The 22,900-nt window shown below is 37.4% G+C and overlaps 1 protein-coding gene across 4 annotated transcripts in view; it reads right to left on the minus strand.

Annotated features, from left to right (window-relative positions):
• The window catches only part of USP25 (ubiquitin specific peptidase 25), a 129,209-nt gene extending 106,958 nt beyond the window's left edge, over positions 1–22,251 (minus strand). For 2 of the 4 annotated variants that reach the window (XM_036108964.2, XM_078057520.1), the window contains exon 1: positions 21,780–22,251. In XM_036108964.2, the coding sequence (XP_035964857.1) occupies positions 21,780–21,824 (45 nt within the window). In that variant the 5' untranslated portion in view covers positions 21,825–22,251. The remainder of the gene's footprint in view (positions 1–21,779) is intronic. The other 2 variants (XM_078057598.1, XM_078057639.1) reach the window with 2 other exon arrangements.
• Positions 22,252–22,900: the final 649 nt, after the last annotated feature.

Here is a 22,900-nt window from a genome sequence, read left to right on the forward strand (position 1 = left end):
TGAAAATCAGGTTTGAGATAACGTACGTCTAAATATCTTTTATAGAAACCACATGTATAAGTTAGAAATTATATTCAACTACATGTAACAGAGTCCCATCTAAATAGTAGCTTCAACATAACTGCAGTCTGTTTTTTCTAATATAATTAGAGTGGAGGTAGGCAATCCAGATCTGATAAGGCCTCCCACATGTTAAAAAAGATCTAAAGCTCCTTCTGTCTTCCCACTGAACACTCTTATATGTGACATTCATCAAACATCTGTCACTCCATGTCTCGTCCTCAAGCATCCCGTCCAAGTTCTAGGTAGAATAAAAGGAAGCGCACAAGACAAAGGGCATAAGCCAAAACATTCTGACTTCTTTAAGAAGACCCATCTAGTGACTTCCACTTAAAGCTTCATTGAGCAGAACAAAATTGCATGGCCACTCATAGTAGCAAAGAAGGCTGGAAAACATATTTTTCAGCTAGGCAAAAAGCCACTTTGAAAATGAAATCAAGGTTCTGTTTGTGAGGAAAAGCAAAGAATGTGTATTAGATAACCATGGGCAGTATCCACCACGCCATCAATGATTTTTCATTTCCAATAACCTTATTAAAGAGCTGAAATAACCAAGACTATCTAACAAAATAAAAATAATAGTGTATATAAACAAGGTCATATAAAATGCCAGGAAGAATAAAATAGCTGAGTAAAAAAAATCAAACTGTCAAACTTACAGAGGTGAAAAAAGAGTTCTTTAAACCTGTCAACTTTCCTTTGTTCATTTAAAATAGTACTGATAACTAGCAATGGAACCATGACTAAGTTACTCAATACCAAACATCATAATATTAAAGATGTAGAAAAATTTTACAGAAATTCTTCTTATCTAAGGTCTCATTTTACTTAACATAAAAAACTTAGATTTTATACACTTCTCTGTAATCTCACCACCACCAGCACTCCAAACTCCATTCTTTACACACAGCATTATTTCCCTCAACTGCAAATTACCTGGTCATGGATCAGGGAAAGACTACTGAATACCTCCCCCAAATCAGTCATTTATACAAATGTTACCAGCTATTATTTATAATGTTGGAAAAATGGAAACAATACAAATGTCCTCCCACTAAGGAAGTGGTTCTAAACTTTAATGTGCAGAAGAATGACCTGATGAGTTTGATAATAATCAAGATTCTCAGGCCCCAGCCCCAGAAACTGTGATTCCAGCAGGGTCAGGGTTGAAGGCTAAGGGATCTGCATTTTTAATAAGTATCTTAGATGATTTTTATACAGATGGACTTAGAGGCACAGTCTGAGTCAAGCAAACAACTGCATATTTTTAAATAGCAAATATATAACCTATATAGAAATTATCTTCACAAAATCATATTAAGCTAAAGTGATGGAACACAAAATAGTATACACATTAATGACTACAAGGTAAAATGTAAACACGAATATAAAGCTCAGAAAAGATTACAAGAGCCTGTGTTAGACTCGCAATTCTCTCATCTCTGTATCCATACCTTTTGCCACTTTTAACTCCCTCCCACTAGAGAGTTTCCTTTCTGCACTGATGATGAACTTGGCCATGTGACATGTTTTCACAAATGACATATTAAAGACAGTCATGCAGATATGAAATGTATTTGCATGACTGGGCTTCCCTCCTGAACTTCTGTAACTTCCTTAAGAAGAACATGGCCCTGGGTAGCCCACTTGCCCCAGAAGGAGGAGGCACCCATGGAGAAGAGCCACCCCAACCAACCTGAAAAATCTGTGAACGTGATGACAGTATTTTGGTACACCACTAATTTTTGGAATAGCCTGTTATTGTCAGAGTTGACTGATAGAGAGTGCATTTTTTAAATTTAAAATTATTTAGATTTTACTAAAATACTTAGTATTTTATTAAAGAGAAACGTCTTTGAAATTTTATAGTTCGTAGCTATAACTTGACATTTTATCTTTCACAATAAAGTCAACTAAATATCTTAGAAAAAAAATAATCCAGGCGTATCTCTAGCATAGTTCATGATCTCATGAATTTTGACAGAAAATGAAATAAGGAGGAGAAAATGACTGGGGTGGAGAAGAAGGCTGAGTGGGAAGGAGAAAAGGTGAAAAAAATTTCTTGGTTTAGTTACCAAGAAATGGGAGACAGATCAGAAGAGGTGAGCTATGAGAAAAATTCTAAGTTTATGGCACAGAAGCCACCTCATTTGTAGTTTTCTCCTTTGTTACTGGCATCTTCCAGCTGTGCTTTTCCCGTCTTTGAAAACCTGCACCTTCATTTCCTACAATTATATGTTTTTGTTGTTGCTATTTCTGTTGTAATTAAGACCCTCGTCTTTCTTTCAAGGTTTGCACCTTTCTATTTATCACACTTCTGATCTGCATATACCCTGCTCAACTAAAAATGTCCTGCATATGGGTTCTCTCCTCCTGGACTAGCAACTTTGGATCCAAGATGGATCCAACCCACTTCCCTCTCTAGAGCTCCTTTTCTGAGCTCTGAGGTCTTTTTTGTATGAATTTATATACTAAAGTATAAGGAGGAGGATGCAATCTGTTCACACTGCTGGACCAAGAAAGGCAAGACACAATGTTCAAAGAAATTCAGCAGCTGCAAACACCACAGAAATCAATAAGCTAACAAGCCAAGACTTCATGCAGGCCTTCAGATTCCTTCCTCAATGTTATTTTTATCACATGATTACATCTTTAAGTGCCCACTATGTGCAAAATACAGTACTATACACACTTTGGGAAAAGGAAGCATCAGTAATTCCAATATAAATTAAGAATCAGAGAGTTCTACAGAAATTCTTTCCCTCCCCAGTAGACCCTACCTAATGTTGGGTTTGTTTTAAATGTTTCAGTAAATATACAGCATATTTAACACTGGTATAACTTCTTGAGAATGCAAAAAGAGGAATCACTGGCTTAGACCAAAGAAAGAAGGTAAGCATTTATTATGTTCTTGCTGTATGCCAAGTGTTTTAAGTGCTTCCAGTTTATAATCTCACTCAATATGAGTATACACGCACACATGCGTGCACACACACACCCTCCAAAAAGTTACTCTCATTTCATGGCTAACAAGGCTTCAAGAGATTATTAAGTACAGAGACAGGAATGAAAACAGGTTTTTCAAATTCCATGGCCCATACCCTTTCCATATTTTCTCTATATTTGATTTTGGAGATTAAAGATTCAGTGAAAAATGAAAACTCAGTGCAAAAATCCAATACTATCTTCATGTAAAATACTTAAATAATGGCACATAAAAAAGTGGAGCACCACTGACTAAAAGGCAGGAAAGCTTTCTACATTAAGGGGCGAATGACTTGTAAGTCAGTCAATGGCTCCTGAATTTCCAAATACATATAAAACTTGGTGAAGTGCAAAAGAAAGAAAGTCAAAGGTTTCCATCTTCAGGAAAAAAAAAAAGGCAACTCCTAAAATGAACTCTAAAAACACTTTCAAGTTTTTTAAGAAAAAGAGGAAATAAATCCTAATTTGATAGAAAATTCCAAGGCATTCTTAAACTTCAGGATCAAATTCACTAAAGCATTGCTAGGCACCGTGTGGTATTTCAGTCACCTATCAATGAAAGGATTAATCATACTCCTGCCTTTAAGGCACACAACCATACATACATCTACTTTTGCAAATACCTTCTGGATCTACCTGATAACACTAAGCTGCCCTAGTTCATGTTACCTCTTCCAATAACAAGATATCCCCAAACTTCCTAGACAGATAATTCCAAATACATAAATCTGTCCTTCATGGGGCTTCTTTGGGAGTCCCAAACCTGCCTCTGCCTCTATCCAGCTATATAAGCCAAAACAAAATGTACTTCAATAGATTGAGGACACTGGAAAAAACCTTCCAACGCGCACTAGGCTCTTTCAATAATCTATGGGAGAAGTTCTGTGCTAGAACCACACTGATTTCAAAAGACACCATCTATTCCACATTCTCTTTATCCTTATCTACCAACCCAAATTTACGTACCACTTGCCTTCTATTAAGGTTGGAAGGTCTCGTGGTACTTAACCACAGATTATAATAATATACCATGGTTAATCATCAGACTCTAAATCTCAAGAGAGCACAGAATATTCTGCTAATCAATGTGTTCCTGGTAACTAGTACAGTGTCAGGCATGTGGTAGGCATTCAATAAATACTGACTGAATAAATGACTATAGCAAAGTTTGCAGAAATAAATTGGGAGTAAGTCAGATCATGGGCCTTGAACTCATCCACAGGAAAGAACATACCGATTATTGGAGAGAGAACAAGAAGCACACATAAATCAGGTCCACTTACTAAACAAACTTTTCACACCCTCTTACAGTCTATCTAGAGTGTACAGTAAAATATTGTTGAAATTTTCAACTGCAAATAATCTAGACAGTAACTCCATAATGGTTGGGGTAATCCTGTTATTTTCTAGCATCACAGAGTCAAGGCTTATCTCAATCTTTTTGGGTTAACAGCACTTTGACATTACAAAAAATTAATCATATACCTCTATGGGTGTATAAATCTGAAGGCATGCATTTTCATTCTTCACTATTTACATTTAGGCTTAAATATTCCAGAAATTCTGAATTGAGAAAGATTTTCCCTATCATTTTATAGAATCCCAGGGCCACAAACACTCTTAAGCACTCGTATAATAAAATTAAAAAAAAAAAAAAGAGGAAGAAGTAAAGTAAAGAAATGAGATAGGTAGCTAAGAGCAATCGATACAGTTGGTTTTTTCCATTAGTCTTCACCTCAGTCCATATTCTTACCTGCCACCCCAACTCTTCAACCAAACAGCTGCTCATGCCCTTAACAGACGCCCCCATCCTTACTAACTGGCAGATAACAGAAATGCATCATAAACAGAAATTCTAAATGCATTCATCCCCAAAAATATTGTTATACAGCACTATAATCTAAGTTCATACAGAGTTAAATACATTTCCAGGCCAAATAAGAACCCAACACCATGAAACATGGTTTCTATGGGAACATGCATTCCAAAACCCCAACTATCCCAATGTTTTTAAATTAGGGTACCTATATTCTAGAAAACATTTGGGTAAACAAAAGTTTTGTGACTCAAATCCTATCTTTGAACTATAAGATCTGAAGTTTAAATAAAATACATATTCATGTTATCACTAGTTTCTACACTTAAATTTTCACAATAAACTTGCAGTCCAAAAAAAAATCCCTTATACTAATAAAACAAAATAAATACGCTCTACATAGAACTCTCAAACTAGAACACTATATAATTCCTCACAGCTATATGTGTCACAATTAATTCCTTTGTTAAATCAAATATAGTTTTTGGTCATACTAATTACATACATAATACACCCTACTGACTAGTAGGAACTCCAATCATTTAGACATAGTGCTATGTTTAATAAAGCATATGCTCTAAAAGACTTTCTTTCTCAGACCCACAAAGCTATTTGCAGAAATGTCACGGTCTTCAGCACCTCAGCAAACATGTCCCCCATCCAGTGGGCTTCAGTCACAAAATCTACAGCAAGAATTGAAACTCAGTCTGAGGGCAGACCTCTCCCAAATTTACTCCTTCCATTATTCTTCAGAGTTCTCTTTACATTTTTGTAGTCAATCATATGTTACCGGTCAGTACTTCCTTGTATTAAACTTTCCCTCTTCAAATTACTGTGTGGTTTCTGTGTCCTAATTGGACCCTTATTAATACAACTTCCTTAAAAGCAATTTTTATATTCTAACTATATATTAATGATGTAATTCTGTATTTTTAAGGGAATAAGTCTCAAAATCAATAAGGGAAAAATTAACCATAGTTAAGTTCTAGCCTAGAACTACCATTAAATGAGCACTTCTTTTTTTAACTGAGCACTTATTAAAAGTATGGAAGGCACTAGAGATTTCAATACATAGGTATGATTGACTAAGTCATTGGCCATTGGTGACTGAAAATCTCTAGCCCCTCTCCTGGCCACTGGATTGGGGAGTGGGCTGAAAATTCTAATCCTCTAATCACAAGTGGCTGGTTTTCTGAGGTTGGTTTTACAACCAACACCTGAAGCTGCCTAGTCTCCCAAATGGGAGTTAACTCATTAGTATACAAAAGACAGTAAATTCCAAGGATTCTAGAGGCTCTGTGGCAGGAACCAGGGGAAAAGACTAAATATTTATTTTTTATTATACCATATCTAGCCACATGAAGCTACTGGTAGATAACAGAAAGCACCAAATTTTTCTGTTTTCCCTTGCTAATGGACTTCCCTGCCTAGAATGATACTGTCAATCTACCTAGTAGTCTTCCTTTCATTTCAACCACTCCCTCCTTGACAAAAGCCTTTCCCATTCTTCTTAGATTCTCTTCTTCCTCCTACCAATACATCTTATAAATACTTCATTTAACTTCAAATATCATATATGCATTTCTGGCTCCACCATCACCAAACTATAAGCTTCCTGCGTATCACTTCCTTCTCAATCTGCTTAAAACAAAGAAATAATAATTGAATGCATGGATATGATAATGAGATGATGGAGTATCTAAGCAGAAATGTACAAAGGCAACTGAAAACCTGAAACTAGAGTTTATGTAAGGGTGTAACATTTAATTAATTTTGAATATACAAACTTAGTAGTAATGAACATATAGGAGTGAGAAAATACATGATCTCTCAAAGACAGCTTACAAAGAAAGCAGAAAATCAAAGACTAAACCTTAGAAAATCCCCCCAGTTAACAAGTACACACACACTGTATTGTATTAGCAGCCAAATTTTACTGTACAACATAGCCCAAATGTGAACAGTTTAAATACATGTACTGACGGTTCACATAGCAAAAACTCACATACTCAAAGAAATCTTGCCCAATAGCTAGCTATCTCAACATGTTTGTGTCCGTAATAGGCATTCAAATACTAAATATTTTTGGCAGCACACCCGAATAGGTTTAAAACCTTCACCACAAGAAAGTACAACAACCCCGAAGGCAGCTAGCAATAATTACAACACATTATTACTCCGGTAGATAATACTATCTCAAGATGTCTGCAAAAGCAGTTCCCACACTGCACAGCAGTATCTCACCCTCTTGACTGTCCAGGCCCTAAGATATGTTCACAAGGCAAAGTACTCATGGGTTCTAACAAATAATATTTATTGGGCACTAACTTAAGAGTAAGCTGTAATTGTTACCTCTTATTCACAGGAAGTATACTCCACTCTATACTAAATCACAAAACCTGTTTAGTTCAACATTCTGCTTCAAAGATACTGCAATAATTACATTTACAGAGCTTTAGCAAAAAATAAAAAGACAAAAATACTTTAAAGTGTGATCAAACATGGAGGTACATCTGTGAAGATTTTACAACACAAAAGGCTGAGAACACCACTCTAAGACAATGGCTATCAACTAACAGGATCACAAAAGTAATGTGGATGACAACAGCAGTAAAATCTACTTCCAAAGTTTAATAATAATATCTTACAAGAATATCCTGATACACGTATATTAAACTCCTTGGTTGAAGTTGCAAGTGCTTAAGTTAGCTTCTGTAAAACACTACCATCTGTCAAGTTAACCTTGTTAATCTAAATTTTACTGATTTTCTAGCTTTGCTTACATCTAGATTATTAGTTGGTTTTTGCTTTTAGTGCATTAAAAGCCATACAATAGAACATAATAAATTTATGCCTAGTTATATTTATGCAAACTTCAGTAAAGCTATAATAAAAAAATACTTTGAGAGTCCCAAAGATCTGTTTTCCTTTAAAAAGGTCCTAAGTCAAGAATAAAAACCTTGTCATCAGGTGGAATATTAATGGGGAGAAAGATGAACTTTTCAATAAAGTTGCTGGTTTTCCAGAGGGGAAAAGCAAATTTGGCCACCTACTCAAACAATGTGTAAAATTCAAATTCAAGTGGAATAAGACTTAAATACTAGGGCAAAACGAGAAAAACAGCAGAGGCCAATAAAAGAGAATTTCTTTATAAAATAAGGTATGGGGGGCGCCTGGGTGACTTAGTTGGTTAAGCGTCTACCTTTGGCTCAGGTCATGCATGATCTCAGGGTCCTGGGATCAAGCCCTGCATCAGGTTCCCTGCTCAGGAGCAAATCTGCTTCTCCCTCTACCTCTCCCTCTGTGATCTCTCTCACTCTCTCTCAATAAATAAAATCTTTAAAAAAAAAAAACAAACGGGTATGGAAGTTCAAGAAAACTAATTACAAATGAGACTAAATTAAACTTCTATTCATGAAAGGGCACCATAAAGAGAGTAAAAAGACCTCCTGAAAATGGGAAAAGAAACTTGGAAAACACATAAGTGGAAGAAAAAAAAGTATTTAGACTCCTTCAAATCAAAAAAAAAAAAAAAAGGTAAAACCAACCCAAAAGAAGAAACACATATGAATTTCACAGAAAAAAAAAAAAAATCTCAATGGTCCATAAACATAAGAAGGTAAATGAATAACTTATCAGCAATAGAACACTTCTGGTGTATCCAGAAGTATAAATGAACTACAACACAAAGGTTTATTTATTTCATATGAACCTTGACTCTTACACCTCAGAGCACACACAAAAGTAAAGTCTACATAGATCACAGACCTAAGTGTAAATGCTAATAAAACATTTTAGAAGAAAACAGGAAAAAAAATTTACAAACTAAGGGTCAAGAAAATTAGGTCAAAGCACTAACTACGAAAGAAAAAAAAAAAACGGGACAATGAACATCAATGTTAAAATACTTAGACTTGAAAATAAAAAGACAAGCTACATACACATTTAGAAAAAAATATATACATATAATGAAAGACACTTTCAGAATATATAAATTCCTACAACTCAATAGCAACATACCAATTATTTGTACATGACCAAGAAGGAAAACATGGAGGCAGCTGGTTCCTAGTTATCTCCCCACTACACCCCCTGCTTGACTCCACACTCTCCCACAGCCCCACTCCCTCTTCTCTACAGAGAGCCCCCTGAAATCCTAACGCAGGAGTAAGAGGAAGAACAAAGGTTCTGTTGGTCAGCCCCCTCCCTTTGTACATTAAACCCAGAGAGCTCTATGAGCTCGCCAGCGATTCTAGCAGGACATGGGGTAGAAGGTCCCTGACCACCACAGGCACGGCCCAGAATGCACAGAAGGCATTCTCTCCCATCAGAGAACTGCAGACCTTGAGGCTAGAGTTTGCCTGAGCCAACCTCCAACCTCAAGCTGGCCAAGAGCACGCCAATGGCAACACCACATAAAATCAATATTCACAGAGAGCTGGGAGCACACCTCCTCACACAGAACCCCATGCCCTGAGGAGGCTACTCTGGTGCCCACATGCCCAGAAATCGAGGCTTCCTACCAAGAGTTGAACCCAGCCATCTCATATGCTGCCTTCATCTATCCAGCCAGAGCTGCAACATGCTCGGTGTAAGGGTGCCCTTCCTCTGATGCCACCAGCAAGAATGGAAACACGGACTGTCAGTTTTCTCTTAGTTCTGCAGTCTTATCACTGATCCGAAGTCCTGGTCCTACTGGGGAAGAAGCCCAGAAGTCAGTTCTGAGAATCCATATGGTGTGACCAGAATAGGCACAAAGAGTAGCCACTGACCCCAGGAGGCCTGTGCAGAGAGCTGCTGCTTCTCTCTAAAAACTGAGAATTTTAACGACTGAGCCACCCAGGCGCCCCAAAACTGAGAATTTTAAACCTGAGACATTGGACTGCTGCTAGTTTCCTTTAAATCCTCTTCCTCAGCCCTGCTCTGCTCCACAGTCTGTCTAAGGCCTCATGGGAAGACTTCAAGGGTGTTCTTGATGAGAAACCCAGACCAGCTCAGAGGCCTCAGTGGAGGTACACAGCAAACCCCACACCCCAGCTCAAAACTGTTTCTGTAGCTCCACCCCAAAGAAACCAGATATTTGATTGTGCATGTATTCTGGCATGAATTTTAACATATCAACTTGTGTATACGGGAGTGTACCACTGGTTCTCTACTAGTGTTACCACAGTAATGGACCTTCGCTGCTAATGCTTCTTCACTCCTGGTCCTTCTCTCCACACTGCTCCCCCACATCCAGCTTCACTGAGGACCTAGCTCTCAGCTCTGCAGCCAAGCCTACCCTCAGGCCTAGTACTGCTAATCTCCACCTCACCCACTTCCAGGCTGAACAGCACCAATAAAAACCCAGCAAGTATGAGCTGTTTCCTTCTCCAGTTCAAAACAGGCTCTTCTTTCTTGTTCTCCCACGGACCAAAAACAGTAAGAAAAGTCCTTCTGACCCAAATGCTTACCTCTCCACAGTTCAGCCCACCTACCATTGGTCCTCCAAGTTCTTTCCAAATTTCCAAACCAACTACAATGTTAAAATATTTTGTACCCTGTAGAACAAAAAATACACCACAAAGATTTCTCTTGTGTGTACAATTAATTATCAAAGACATTAATTTAATGTTAGTTTGAGGCATAAAGAAAAGGATTTTCTATTTTTTTTTTTTTAAAGATTTATTTGAAAGAGAGAGACAGCAAGCACAAAGGGGGGAGAGCAAAGGGAGAGAAAGAGGGGAAACAGACTCCCCACTGAGCAGGTAGCCTGACAGGGGGCTTGATCTCAGGATCCTGAGATCATGACCTGAGCCAAAACCAAGTGTCAGACACTTAGCCAACTGAGCCACCCAGGTGCCCCTGAAAAGGGCTGTCATTCTTCAGCACTGAGCCTTTTTAACAGGTGTTTTAAAAAATAGTAAAATGAAGGACAAATTGTGGAGTCTCATTTTGTTTTATGAGCATATCAGTACTTGCTCCTAGAATGTTGTACCTCTAGCAACATCTTTAACTTTTTAGCTATTTTCAGGGCACCTGGGTGGCTCAGTCATTAAGTGTCTGTCTTCAGCTCAGGCCATTATCCCAGGGTTCTGGGATCGAGCCCCACGTCGGGCTCCCTGTTCAGCGGGAGGCCTGCTTCTCCCTCTCCCACTTCCCCTGCTTGTGTTCCCTCTCTCGCTGTCTCTGTCTGCCTGAAATAAATAAAATCTTTAAAAAAAAAAAACTTTTTAGCTATTTTCAGGTGTGGGATAATTAAGTAGCTACTATTATTGCTAGTCCTGTAAGAATGTAAGACTGGATAAAACAGTTGACCTTTGAACAATATAGGTTTGAACTGTGCAAATCCACTTATACACTTCTTTTTATTAAATACACTACAGCACTGCCAATGTATTTTCTCTTCCTTTTGATTTGAATAACATTTTCTTTTTTTAAAAAAAGGATTTTATTTATTTATTTGAGAGAGAAAGACATAGCCACAGAGAGCAGGAGTGGGGAGGAAAGGGAGAAGCAGGCTCCCCACTAAGCAGGGAGCCCAATGCAAGGCTCGATCCCAGGACCCTGGGATCATGACCTGAGGTAAAGGCAGACAACCAACTGAGCCACCCAGGCACCCTGACATTTTCTTTTCTCTAGCTTACTTTATTGTAAGAATGCAATATAGAATACATATAACATACAAAATATGTATTAATTGACTATGTTATCAGTAAGGCTTCCAGTCATAGTAGGCCATTAGTGTTAAATTCTGGGAGAGTCAAAAGGTATACACAGATTTTTGACTGCATGGGGAGGGGAGGGTCAGTGTCCCAGCCCCCACATTGTTCAAGGATCAATTGTATATGAGAAGCAATATTTAAAAATCCTCCAAAAATGGGGGCACCTGGGTGGCTCAGTCGTTAAGCGTCTGCCTTCAGCTCAGGTCGTGATCCCAGGGTCCTGGGATCGAGCCCCACATCGGGCTCCTTGCTAGGCAGGAAGCCTGCTTCTCCCTCTCCCCCTGCTTGTATTCCCTCTCTCACTGTGTCTCTCTCTGTCAAATAAATAAATAAAAAATCTTAAAAAAAAAAAAAAAATCCTCCAAAAATGGCCAATAAGCGAATGAAAAAATGTTTAAAACCACTAGTCATTACAGAAATATAAATCAATACCACAATGAAGTACCACTTACATGCTCACTAAAATGGCTAAAACATAAAAGTTAACAATATCAAGTGTTGACAAAAAAGTAGACCAACTTTAACTCTCATACATTGCTGACGGTAATGTAGGATAGTAAAATAACCATGTAGCAATCTTTTATAACAATTTTACTCCTCTGTGTTTGACCAAGAGAAATGCAAATATGTCTCTTCAAAGACCTACTTACAAATGTACATGTAACAATATCACTTATAAGGGCCAAGAACTGGAAAAAACCCAACAACCCACCAACAGAAATAAGTTTACACAGTTTGTAATATTCATATAATGAAATATTACTCAGCACTAAAAAGGAACTACTAACACATGAAATAATGTGGCTCAATCTCAAAAGCATTTTGCTGAGAAAAAAAAAGTCAAATGCAAAAAAAAAAAAGGAATTTTAAGATTCCATTTATGTGAAGACCTAAGACAACCAAAACTGGCCTGTAGTGATAGAAATCAGATCCATGCTTACCTGGAATAGGAGTGTGGTGATACTAAATAGAAAGGGTGACACAGGGTATCTTTTGGAATTTATCTAATTATAAAATTTAAATTATAAAATTTATCTAATTATATACTTTAAAATGGGTGTTTTTATTTTATTTTTTATAAATTATACCACAGTAACATTAACTTGGAAAAGTAAAGATAGCAGCTAGTGGGATGTGGAAGGAAGGGACAGGTTGAGTGAGGCACAAAGGAAATTTCTAGAATAAAAGGATGCTCTATTTTATATCTAGGGTGGTACAAAAGGTAGTAATGTTATATTTCTTTAAGGTATACATAAGCTTTCATATGCTTTGGTTCACACACACACACACACACACACACACACTTTCAGAAATGATCCATACACACTACACACCCCAAAAAGAAGAGAAACAGAAACACTGCAACCTTAGCATGTACAATTGTTTCCCAACTCCTTGATGTATGAGTCAATTAACAGAAAGACTAAATCTGCCCTACTGAGGTTGGGGGTGGGGGGCAAATGTCCCACCTATGCATCTGAAGCTTTGGGTTTCCATACAGATGTTGGCCATGAAAGCCTGAGGCAGGAGGCATTTCCCTTACAACAGGAAAGCATAATCAGTGTACTGATGGGGAGAAACACCTGAAACAGAAGAAAGCCTGTATGTTCGAAGACTGCTCCACTGTTAAATTGGGTGTATTGTAATAATTCAACCCCTGAAGGAGCCCTGCAGTCAATTTACACAAGCTGAAGCATTCTCATCTCTAAGTATACTAATTAATTTCAACTAGTGGTCCTCAAACTTTAAGTACAGAAGAATCATTTGGGATTCCTGCTAAGAATGCACTAGTCCAACCTTTGGGCTTGAAACAGTAAGTCTGAGCTCACGTGAGGTACAGAATTCTACAGTTTTAGCAAGCTCTACAGGAAATGAATAGTCCACAAACCAAAGAAACTCTGGTCTAAACCTATATCAACAAGGTTAAAAAGACAAGGAAAATACTGCTGGACATTTTTAAATATTAAGACCAAGTAATCTTTAAAAAGCAGATAGATTGTACTAAGACAGTTAACTGAAGGAAGAAAAGGAAAAAACTTTCAAAAATTACCAATCATATGTACAAAACAAGATATCCTGACAAGGAGAATATTCTTGAAAATTAGTACAAGTTTTGCCAAAATAAAACACAAGTGGTGTTTTTATAAGTTCAACTTTCACTTCATGTACTTAGCCACATTGCATACTAACATTCCAAAATGGCTTTCACAAGCCATATCTGGTCTTTCATATATTACATACACTAATGATTATTGTAAACTATGATACCATACTCACCATGTCTGATTTTATAGGAGGTAGGATGACAGAGAAGTAACTGACAAACCAACTATCTCCCCACCTATTCCCAGGGGGGCCTGGAGTGAAACTTTCATGAGTCACCAGGACTCAAAGGAAAAAGGTACATGCACACATCAAAACTTAAAATACTACAATATTCTTTAGTTCTTTAGAAATAGAACCCTTTTTATAACATGTAAGTTCATACAACTAACGCATGTAAATAGTTTAAAAACTCAGTAGGTACCAAAGTAGGGAACTGTCCTTTAAAATCAGTAATAAGATAATATCCATTATCATCACTTCTAATCAACATTTATTAGAGGTCTTACCTAGTACAGTAAAAAAAAAATGAAATTACAGGCATAAAAATTAGAAATAAATAAAACTGTCATAATTTATTCATGATATAATCTTTTACACAGAAAATCCAAAATCATCACTGGAAAAGTATTAAAATAGAAAAGTTTAGCAAGATGGCTAGATATAAGATCAATACACAAAAGCCAGTTGCATGTGTACACACCAGTAACAACAAATATTTTAAAGCACCATATAATTATTATCAGAAATTACCATCTAAAATAAATGATGCATAGAAATTCTACAGTTAAAAATATAAACTGAAGAGATATTAAAGAAGACCTAAATAAAAGAAGTATACTCTGTTCGTGGACAGAAAGACTCAATACCATAAATATTTTAATGATCCCAAAGTGGTCTATACGGTTGCTTGAATTAATAAAAAACTCAAACAAGGGTTTTTTAGAGGACTTGGTAAGATTATTCTAACATTTCTAAGGAAAACCGTGTCATGACATGTTGGAAGAAGAAAAGCAAACTTACTTTTCCAATGCTAGAGATTATTACGAAGCTACAACAATGAAGACAGGATGGTATTCACAAATGAATGATGAAACAAAAGACAGCACAAGGGGAAAAAGAGCATCATGTAAAACTTTTGTATAAGATAAAAATGGCATGTCAGTTCAGTGGGGGAGAGCATTAACTTTTCGATGAGGTAAAGTTAACAACAACAAAACAAAAAATCATATATAATAAAAATTAAATTGGATCCCCACTTCACACCTGTTACAAAAAGCAACTGAAGATGGAATAAGGTCTAAGTGTTGCAAACATAACTTTAAAACTCTCAGCAGAAAAGATAGATGAGTATCTTTTAGCTATCAAGGTAGAAAAAAGTTTTTAAAGTTAAAACAATGAAAATTAAAAATATACACCTTCAAGAATTCATAGAGCTGCAATAAAAAGGAAATCAAAGGGAGGATAAACATAGGATTCAAGATGATTACAATCTCAAATGAAAACAGAGGGATGGAAATGAAAATGAGACTATTTGGTTAGATATAGGTTACCTTCAAAGTTATAGCTTTTAAGTACGATTCATGTGTTTGTTATTAAAAAGTAAAAATTCATGAGTATTATTAAAAGTTAATAAGCAATTTCATAAATAAATGAAAACATATTTTCATGGACAGCTGATCATAAATCAGTAGTTATGATTAATTCAATTCTGCTTATTTCACAACTAAAATGCAGATTATTAAAACAAACCCTCAAAAAAGTATATGACCACCTATGGAAATAGTACATCTAGAACTAGCATTAAAAAAATAATAATTTGTACAATCAAACTAAAAATTTATCTAACATACAGGACAAAAAGGGAGAGAAAGAAATTATAAAATAAAATTCGTAGCAAATAAGAGAGATGAATGGTATCTAATATTCAAATAATATCATTACAGGAGGGCAGGGGAGAAGGAATAGAGTAGAAACAATAATTTTAAAATATACATCTTTTTCCTGAGAAGAACATGAAAGTTTTCAGACCAAAAATCCTAGGCAGAACTGTTAAGAAGATAACACACACACACACACACACACACACACACACACACACACACACACACACACTTCTGGATTCTAAAACCAAAGGGGAAATCTTACAAGCTTACACAGAGAGTTAAAAATTATCTACAAAAAAGAAGTAGAGTAACATCAAACAGTATTAAATATGCCAGAAAAATATATAGTTAAAATTAAATACCTAATTTTTAAAAACTAATGGGCTACTAATGTGTCTATAACACAAGTAATATTTTTGATGTAAGGTGTATCTTAAGAAATCTAAAATGCCATCATTTAGAATACAATTCCATATTAACCCAACAAAATCAGGAATGTTGTAAATAAAAATATGCTAAAAAGTCTTTCTTATTGGGGACAGAAGGAAAGAGAGAAAACTATTCATTCTGACACTATCAGAAAAATATGCTTAGATATATATTTGTTTAAAATTAAGAGTAGAAAGGAGAAAGAGATTTAGTAATCACAGATACAGATATAAAGAGGCAAGGGTGGGGGAGGTGATACATGAAAACTTCATCAATCCATCAAAACTGAGTGGGCAAAACAAAACTAATAAATAGAAACTCAGATGACAAAATAATTATTTTTATCAGTGACCACCATATACATGAATGACAAAATCCTACTAAAAGACTAGCAAAAGCAAAAAAATCCATTAGAAATAAAAAGAATTTGATGAAACTACATTAAAATTACATCAACATCTCAGAATTTAAAAGACAAGGAAAAAAACATGAAATATTCAAATCACACTATAAGTGTTCATTTAATATATAAATATATAACTCCAACTTTCAAATACACATCCTTTCCATATGCTCATTAAAACCTCACAGTCATAAGAAAATCTTAATTTCTAAAACTATTATAAATCATGTTTTCTAAACAGTACACTGAGACTAAAAATCAAGAATTTAATAAATGCAACATCTTAGGAAGTATGCCAGGAAAAAAAAATCTTTTAAACAATGAAATAAAAATGAAATCAAATCCCAAACAAAATCAGATGAAAACCCACAGCCCAAAATGCTTATTAACACGATTGGAAACTCACTAAATGTTGAATTCACATACAAAAAGAGCAACAATAACGACCCAAAAAGAAAGTAGAAAGGTGGAAATACTAAATACAAAAGCAAAAATTAATAAATTAGAAGATAAACAGAACTTACAAAGGAAACAAAGAACTGGATTTTGAAAAGACCAGTAAAATAGATAAACATCTGGCAAACATTACTGAAAACAAAACAATCAGGAATAAGAACGGAATCTATCTACATAGATTTAAGAGAAAACATCAGACCTATACATACAGACATACATATACATATACAACTAAATGAAATCAAATCTAAATCTATAAACATTTTTAAAATTGACTCCGGAAGAGGTAGAAAACCTAAAACGTTAATTGTCAAAATGTGGAAAGCTTATCTAAAACTTGCTCTAGATAAATGGTCGGCCTACTATAGTCATATTCACCAAATCTTCAAAGTAATAAGTACTGAGGTTAAACAATAAAACATGGCTAAATACCACCAATTTTGAATGATTTAACCTAATTCTATACTACACAATTCCAAAAGCAAAGGAAAACCTAAAAAGCTTTCTAATGATTTTATGAGCTAACCTTACCTTGATAGCCCATATGCACAAAAGCAACCTCTGTAACCAATCTCATTTAAGAATACAGAAAATAAATTCCAGATTAAAATTTAGTATATTGAATTTGGCGGCATCATGACTACATGAGATTTTACCAGAAAGCAATACAGCATAATGGTTAAGAGCCCATGAGTCTCATGACCCTGAGTTTAAATTCTACCCCCAACACATATCAGCAATGAAATGTTCCTTTAGTTCTTCTCTAACACTGTTTCCTCAACCACACCATGCAGGAAAAAAAAAAAGTGCTCACCTAATAATAATTTGTTTGGGAAGATTAAATGAATAAAAAGTTTTAAAAAATCTAAGCACAATTCTTTAACATAGGTATATATAACATATTCCATATATGTTATCTATTACAATTTTTGTGTTTATTTTTGACACACAAATTAGCACATTGGTCATTGAAAAAGGAAAAAGAAAAAGGCATTTTATAAAGAATTAACATCTAAATTTGATTTCAAAACATTTCAAAACATTAAGACTGTAAGGAAATCCCCATATCATAATGAAACAATACATAACAGAAACTAACACTAATCCTAGCAGTATTCTGTAATCTTAGCTAAGGCAATAAAAAAATGAAAAAAGAAGTATTAACAAGGAATAAGAGTAAGAATTACTTGCAAATGACATGAACTATATACATAGAATATTAAAGAAAATCAACAGAATATTTATTAAAACTGATGAGACTTCTTTAAGGCAGCTGGATACAACGTTAGTATACAAATCGAAATTAGGTGAGAAGGAGGATTAAGGAAATAAGCAGCTGGATCCCAGTCTCTTTGCCCAAACCAAGTCTTATGCTAACAACAACATAATCAACTATTTAGTACCAAAGAACATCCCTTTTATGTAATGTTTACAGTGATTTACATAACATTCACTGTCCTTTGAAATGCTATACTGTGTTTTTACAACTTTAAATGATATCTAAATTAGAAAATACTACATAATTTAACTAAAAAATTTACCCTGGATCCAGCTTGTATTGTTTTCCAAGTTTTGCTTTAACTCTTAAATTGGTTGGTCTGTGACATCTGTGCCACATGACCCCCACTGTAATTAAGTGAAAGTTGACCGCTGATCCATAAAATTCCTTCTGCCTCATCATCTAGTATTTTTTTGTCCTCCCTGTCCAGAAATAAATGCATGCTTAGCTCCACTAAACACTCAGATCTAAAAGAGTTGCTCATGTCTAATCATACTAACTTTAAGGCTTTAAGGGAAGATTCAGAGGCAATTAAAGACTTGCCCAAGGTCAGAGAAAGGTGATTTAGACCCAACCCACACCCTTCAGTCTTTTCACTACACAGCCTTTATTCCAACAGTAGTCCACTGTTTCTCAATAATTAAATCTTGAGATTCAGTTAGGAAACTAAAATAACTACTACACTTACATTCCTTTTAGAAAATATTCGCTCATTATTTCACTCATCAAATATTTACTGAAACCTACTATGTGCAAGAAACCATTCTAAGCTCTAGGGTGAAACAAAATAGGCAAAATACCTGCCTTTATGAATCTTATATTTTATTCAACTCAGAAGGATGCATTTAATGTAACAGTACCCAACTCACTTCCCTCTATAAATCAATTTGGTCCCTGGGAGGAAGCCTTCTATCACTGCCCTAAAGAATCCTCATTTGGGACCTGAAGCTATGTATGTATTAAATTTTTGAGATCTAAGGATGCTACACTTCGGTAAAATATCAAGCACAAATGTTGAAGATACTTGTTCAAGACCAAAATTATGAACAGGATTTAACCAACTCTACCTAATCTGTATCGCCTAAACCTCAGAAAAGCAGCTTTCTGCAGTTTTACTACATCTCATAACTCCCGCCATGGCCAAACTTCAGCAATCAAACAAAGAACACATCAGAGGAAAAGACAGCCAGCCCCTTGCCTTATACCGTGACAAGCTACTTTGCAGGTGAACAAAAGACCTATGAAAGCTTTGTGTTGTGCTGCTTTAAAAAAAAAAAAAATTACTAATCATCCTTCTGGAAGGAAAAAAAAGAATCTTGAAAATATAGAAAACTGTTCCAATCACCAGAATAGAGCTACATACATAAAACTAATATGCATGGGTATTCACATACATAATTTTTTTAAGGGGAGCAGAAAATAGGCTAAAATTTTGGTCATGCAATATGCACTAGACACTTGTTTTCCTTATAATTCATAAAGTTTCTAAGTGAAAACAAAGAGTTTCACTTTTGTTTCTTCTAAAGTATGAAAGTCACTTCCTAGTTACTAGCGTATAGTCCCCTTCCTAGTTACTAATTTGGTGAATTTAAATCTATCAATTTATTTGTAGTGGATGGTTTAAAGTACTTATACCTATATAAATATTTTTAAATAGTTATATATGAGTAACAAAATAAAAGTATATTAATGTGAAAAGCAAACAAACACATTGTTTCTTTTCAAAAAAACCATAAATACCATTATGGAAGTATAAAAATAAATGCATAATATTGCTCTAAGAAAAATTTACCAATATCTCTAAGATGATTTGATACACACACTAACAACAGCATCATAATGGTAATATTCTGGATTAAAAACTACTCCCTTTGTGTAAGGAGGGGGCTCATTAAACTAGGAAACTGGATTTGATGGCCAAGACCATTTTCAGTAATTTGATTCTAGACCCTACAATTTTATGCATAAACCTCTGAACCAGGCAGATCTGCATTATCTGATTCTATGCTAAAGAAGTACTTTAGTCAAAATCAACTAAAAAAAAAGCACAAACTTCTTGCCATTATTCAAATTTAAAAGATGTGAAAAATAGGAGCCACATTTCCCACTTTCAAACAAATCAGGCTTTAATATTCAATACTGAAGAGAACTATAAACAAAAATGATACCAAACTTATTAAATACTGCTTAGCATACATATGAACACAAGATCCTGCTCTAAGTATTAACACTTTATCACATACTTAACATCAAAAACTAAAGTTTAAGGTATTCAGAACAGAAGAGGAGGATTAGGAGATAAACTGTTCTAAACTCCCATTATTAAATCTAGAATTATTTCACTGTCAATAAACTGCAGTCTGCAACAATCTTCTGAATTTACCAGTTAACAGTTAACTTACACAAGAATTCCAAAGACAACTTTCCCAAAGTGCCTAAAATAACAATGTACTATCCTTGCTTTCCAAAATTCTCGAGCATCTTCAATTACCTCAAGTACTATCATAGAATTCTAAAAATAATCTCAAAGCAAAAACTTAGCAGTGAGTGTATAGATAGCCCACTTTAGGACTGCAGGCCTTATTCTGAGATCAAGCACAGGTAGGATACAAACTACGTCAAAACTACAACAGGGTGGGGCATTAATTACTCACCCAGATAAACCAAACACAGCTTTGATAGCTGCTCACAGTAAACTCTAGTTACCCTCCAAATTCCAACACGACTAAAGCAATGTTTTCCTTTCGCCCAAAATGCCTTTCACAAAATGACCAAAAAAAAAAAAAAAGTCATTGCCAACAACTCTTCAGGATACGGTGCAAGCCATGATAGTGCACTTGAGATTCTGAAAACAAAATCTCGAATAAAAGAAACATCTCTCACCACTCACTATAAAAGACCTGAAGCTTCACATAGATTTTATTTTTTTACCTAAGTGAGTGACCATTTGAGTATGTGACCGAGGCAAGAGTAAAGGGTGAAGGATGGAATAAGGTCAAACTTAGGGGACAAAAGATTCCTGGAATAAACATGGCCAGAAAGGTTTCCTTTCTTAGGGACAATTTCCATATTCAGAAAGAAAAGGAAACAGAAAAAGGAAAAAGAACCAATTCTCTACTTCTATAGAAAGTTCACCTGGTAAATGTACCTGCTCCGCCAGGCAGGCAATTCAATTCTAGTGGAGACCCCTTTTACAAAATAATAGGCTTGGAATGATCCCACCTTCGAAATACAAATTGTGTGCGGGAAGGATGACAACTGGTTATTCTTTAAAAAAAAAAAAAAAAGTGGGGGGGGAGGAAGTGACTAAAGTTTAATTCAGAAGCCCTAGAGAGGAGTGCAGGAATGTGAGGGTCGCTCTCAATACATAGCCGGCACTGTCTGCTACAGGAAAACAATCGGCAAGAAGGAAATGGACTGAAACCCACTAACTACACACCACTTCCCACACGCAGCGTCGCACTGGGCGCGACGCCCCCAAAGGCGACGGGCAGGGGCGACGGGCAGAGGCGGCGGGCGGCGGGGAAGCAAGCCCCGGGCAGCCGAGGCCCGAGTGGCGGAGGGGGAAGGCCGGGGAGCTCCTGGCCGAGGCGGGTGAGGACAGCACGTCGGAAGGAGGAGCGGGGCCCGGCCGCGCCGGCTCCCGGGCTCGCCTCACCTTCTGCGCCGCGCTCTGCTGCAGCACATTCTGCTCCACGGTCATGGCCCCCGCGGCGCTTGCGGCGACACAGGCGGCGGTGTGCGGCTCCTCGCGCCTCCGCCGGCCCTGGCAGCCGCGCTCCGCCGAGCTCCAGGGAGCCGCGCGGACCGCCGGGGAGTACAGCGCCCCCGCCAGCCAGGCGCGAAGGCGATGGCGGCCGGCGTGTGCGGGCACCGCGGGCTGGCGGCGAGGCGCGGACAGCGAGGGCCACGGCGGCGGCCCCACGACTTCGCGCGGCCAGCCTCAGCGCGGCTTGTCCGCCGCGGCCGGGGCCATGAGCGGGCGGCGGACGCTGGGGCGCGGGAGGGCGCGAGCAAGCCGGGCCGCGTCACGCGCCCGTGCTCCTTCGCGGGCGGCTCGCGGGCCACAGCGGGGAAGGGAGAAGGAACGGAGGGAGCGGCGGGCCGGAATGGCGCTGTTCTCCTCCCTCCCCGACTCCTCCTCCCCTCCCCTCCCCCAACCGCCGTCACCTCCCCCGCCCCGCGGCTCCTCCCCCGCCGAGCCCCGCCCGCCGGCCGACCTAACCCTATATTGTGACCCGCGGGGCGGCGGGGTGGGGCGGGGCCGGACCGCCTTGGAGCCCCACCCCCCAAATCCCGGCCCCGCCCCTCCGTGCGCGGGCCCAGCGTTCCCGGGGTGGGGCGAAGGCGCGCCCCGCGGGCCTTGTCTCGGAGCCGCCCCTGCGGCAGGTTGCGCGATGCCTGCCCTTGGCTCTGCGAACCTCCAAGCCGAGGCCGAAGGACAGCGTTCTCTCAGTGCCCAGGACTTGGATCGCCAGCTTTCCGAACTGCTCCAAGACATAACCTTTCCCCTTGAGCCTGGTAACGTTCCAAAACCGTGCTGGGTGCCGAACGCCGGCTCCTTTCTATGTCTCCGGTCCTCTCCGCTCGCCTTTCTAGGAATTTCACAAGCAGTAAACTTGCCCGAAGGGAAAAGTTAAGTGTGATTTAAGCAAAGGGCTGTCAGAAGTCCTTATGCTGGAATGTACTTTTCTCCTTAACTAATCATTACATAAATGAATATTGACATTCTCCGTCTACTTCGTTCATGCAAACGTTGCGAGGCTCTGGAGAAATAAG

This window comes from Halichoerus grypus, chromosome 1 (assembly GCF_964656455.1).
Source record: "Halichoerus grypus chromosome 1, mHalGry1.hap1.1, whole genome shotgun sequence".
Taxonomy (NCBI): Eukaryota; Metazoa; Chordata; class Mammalia; order Carnivora; family Phocidae; genus Halichoerus; species Halichoerus grypus.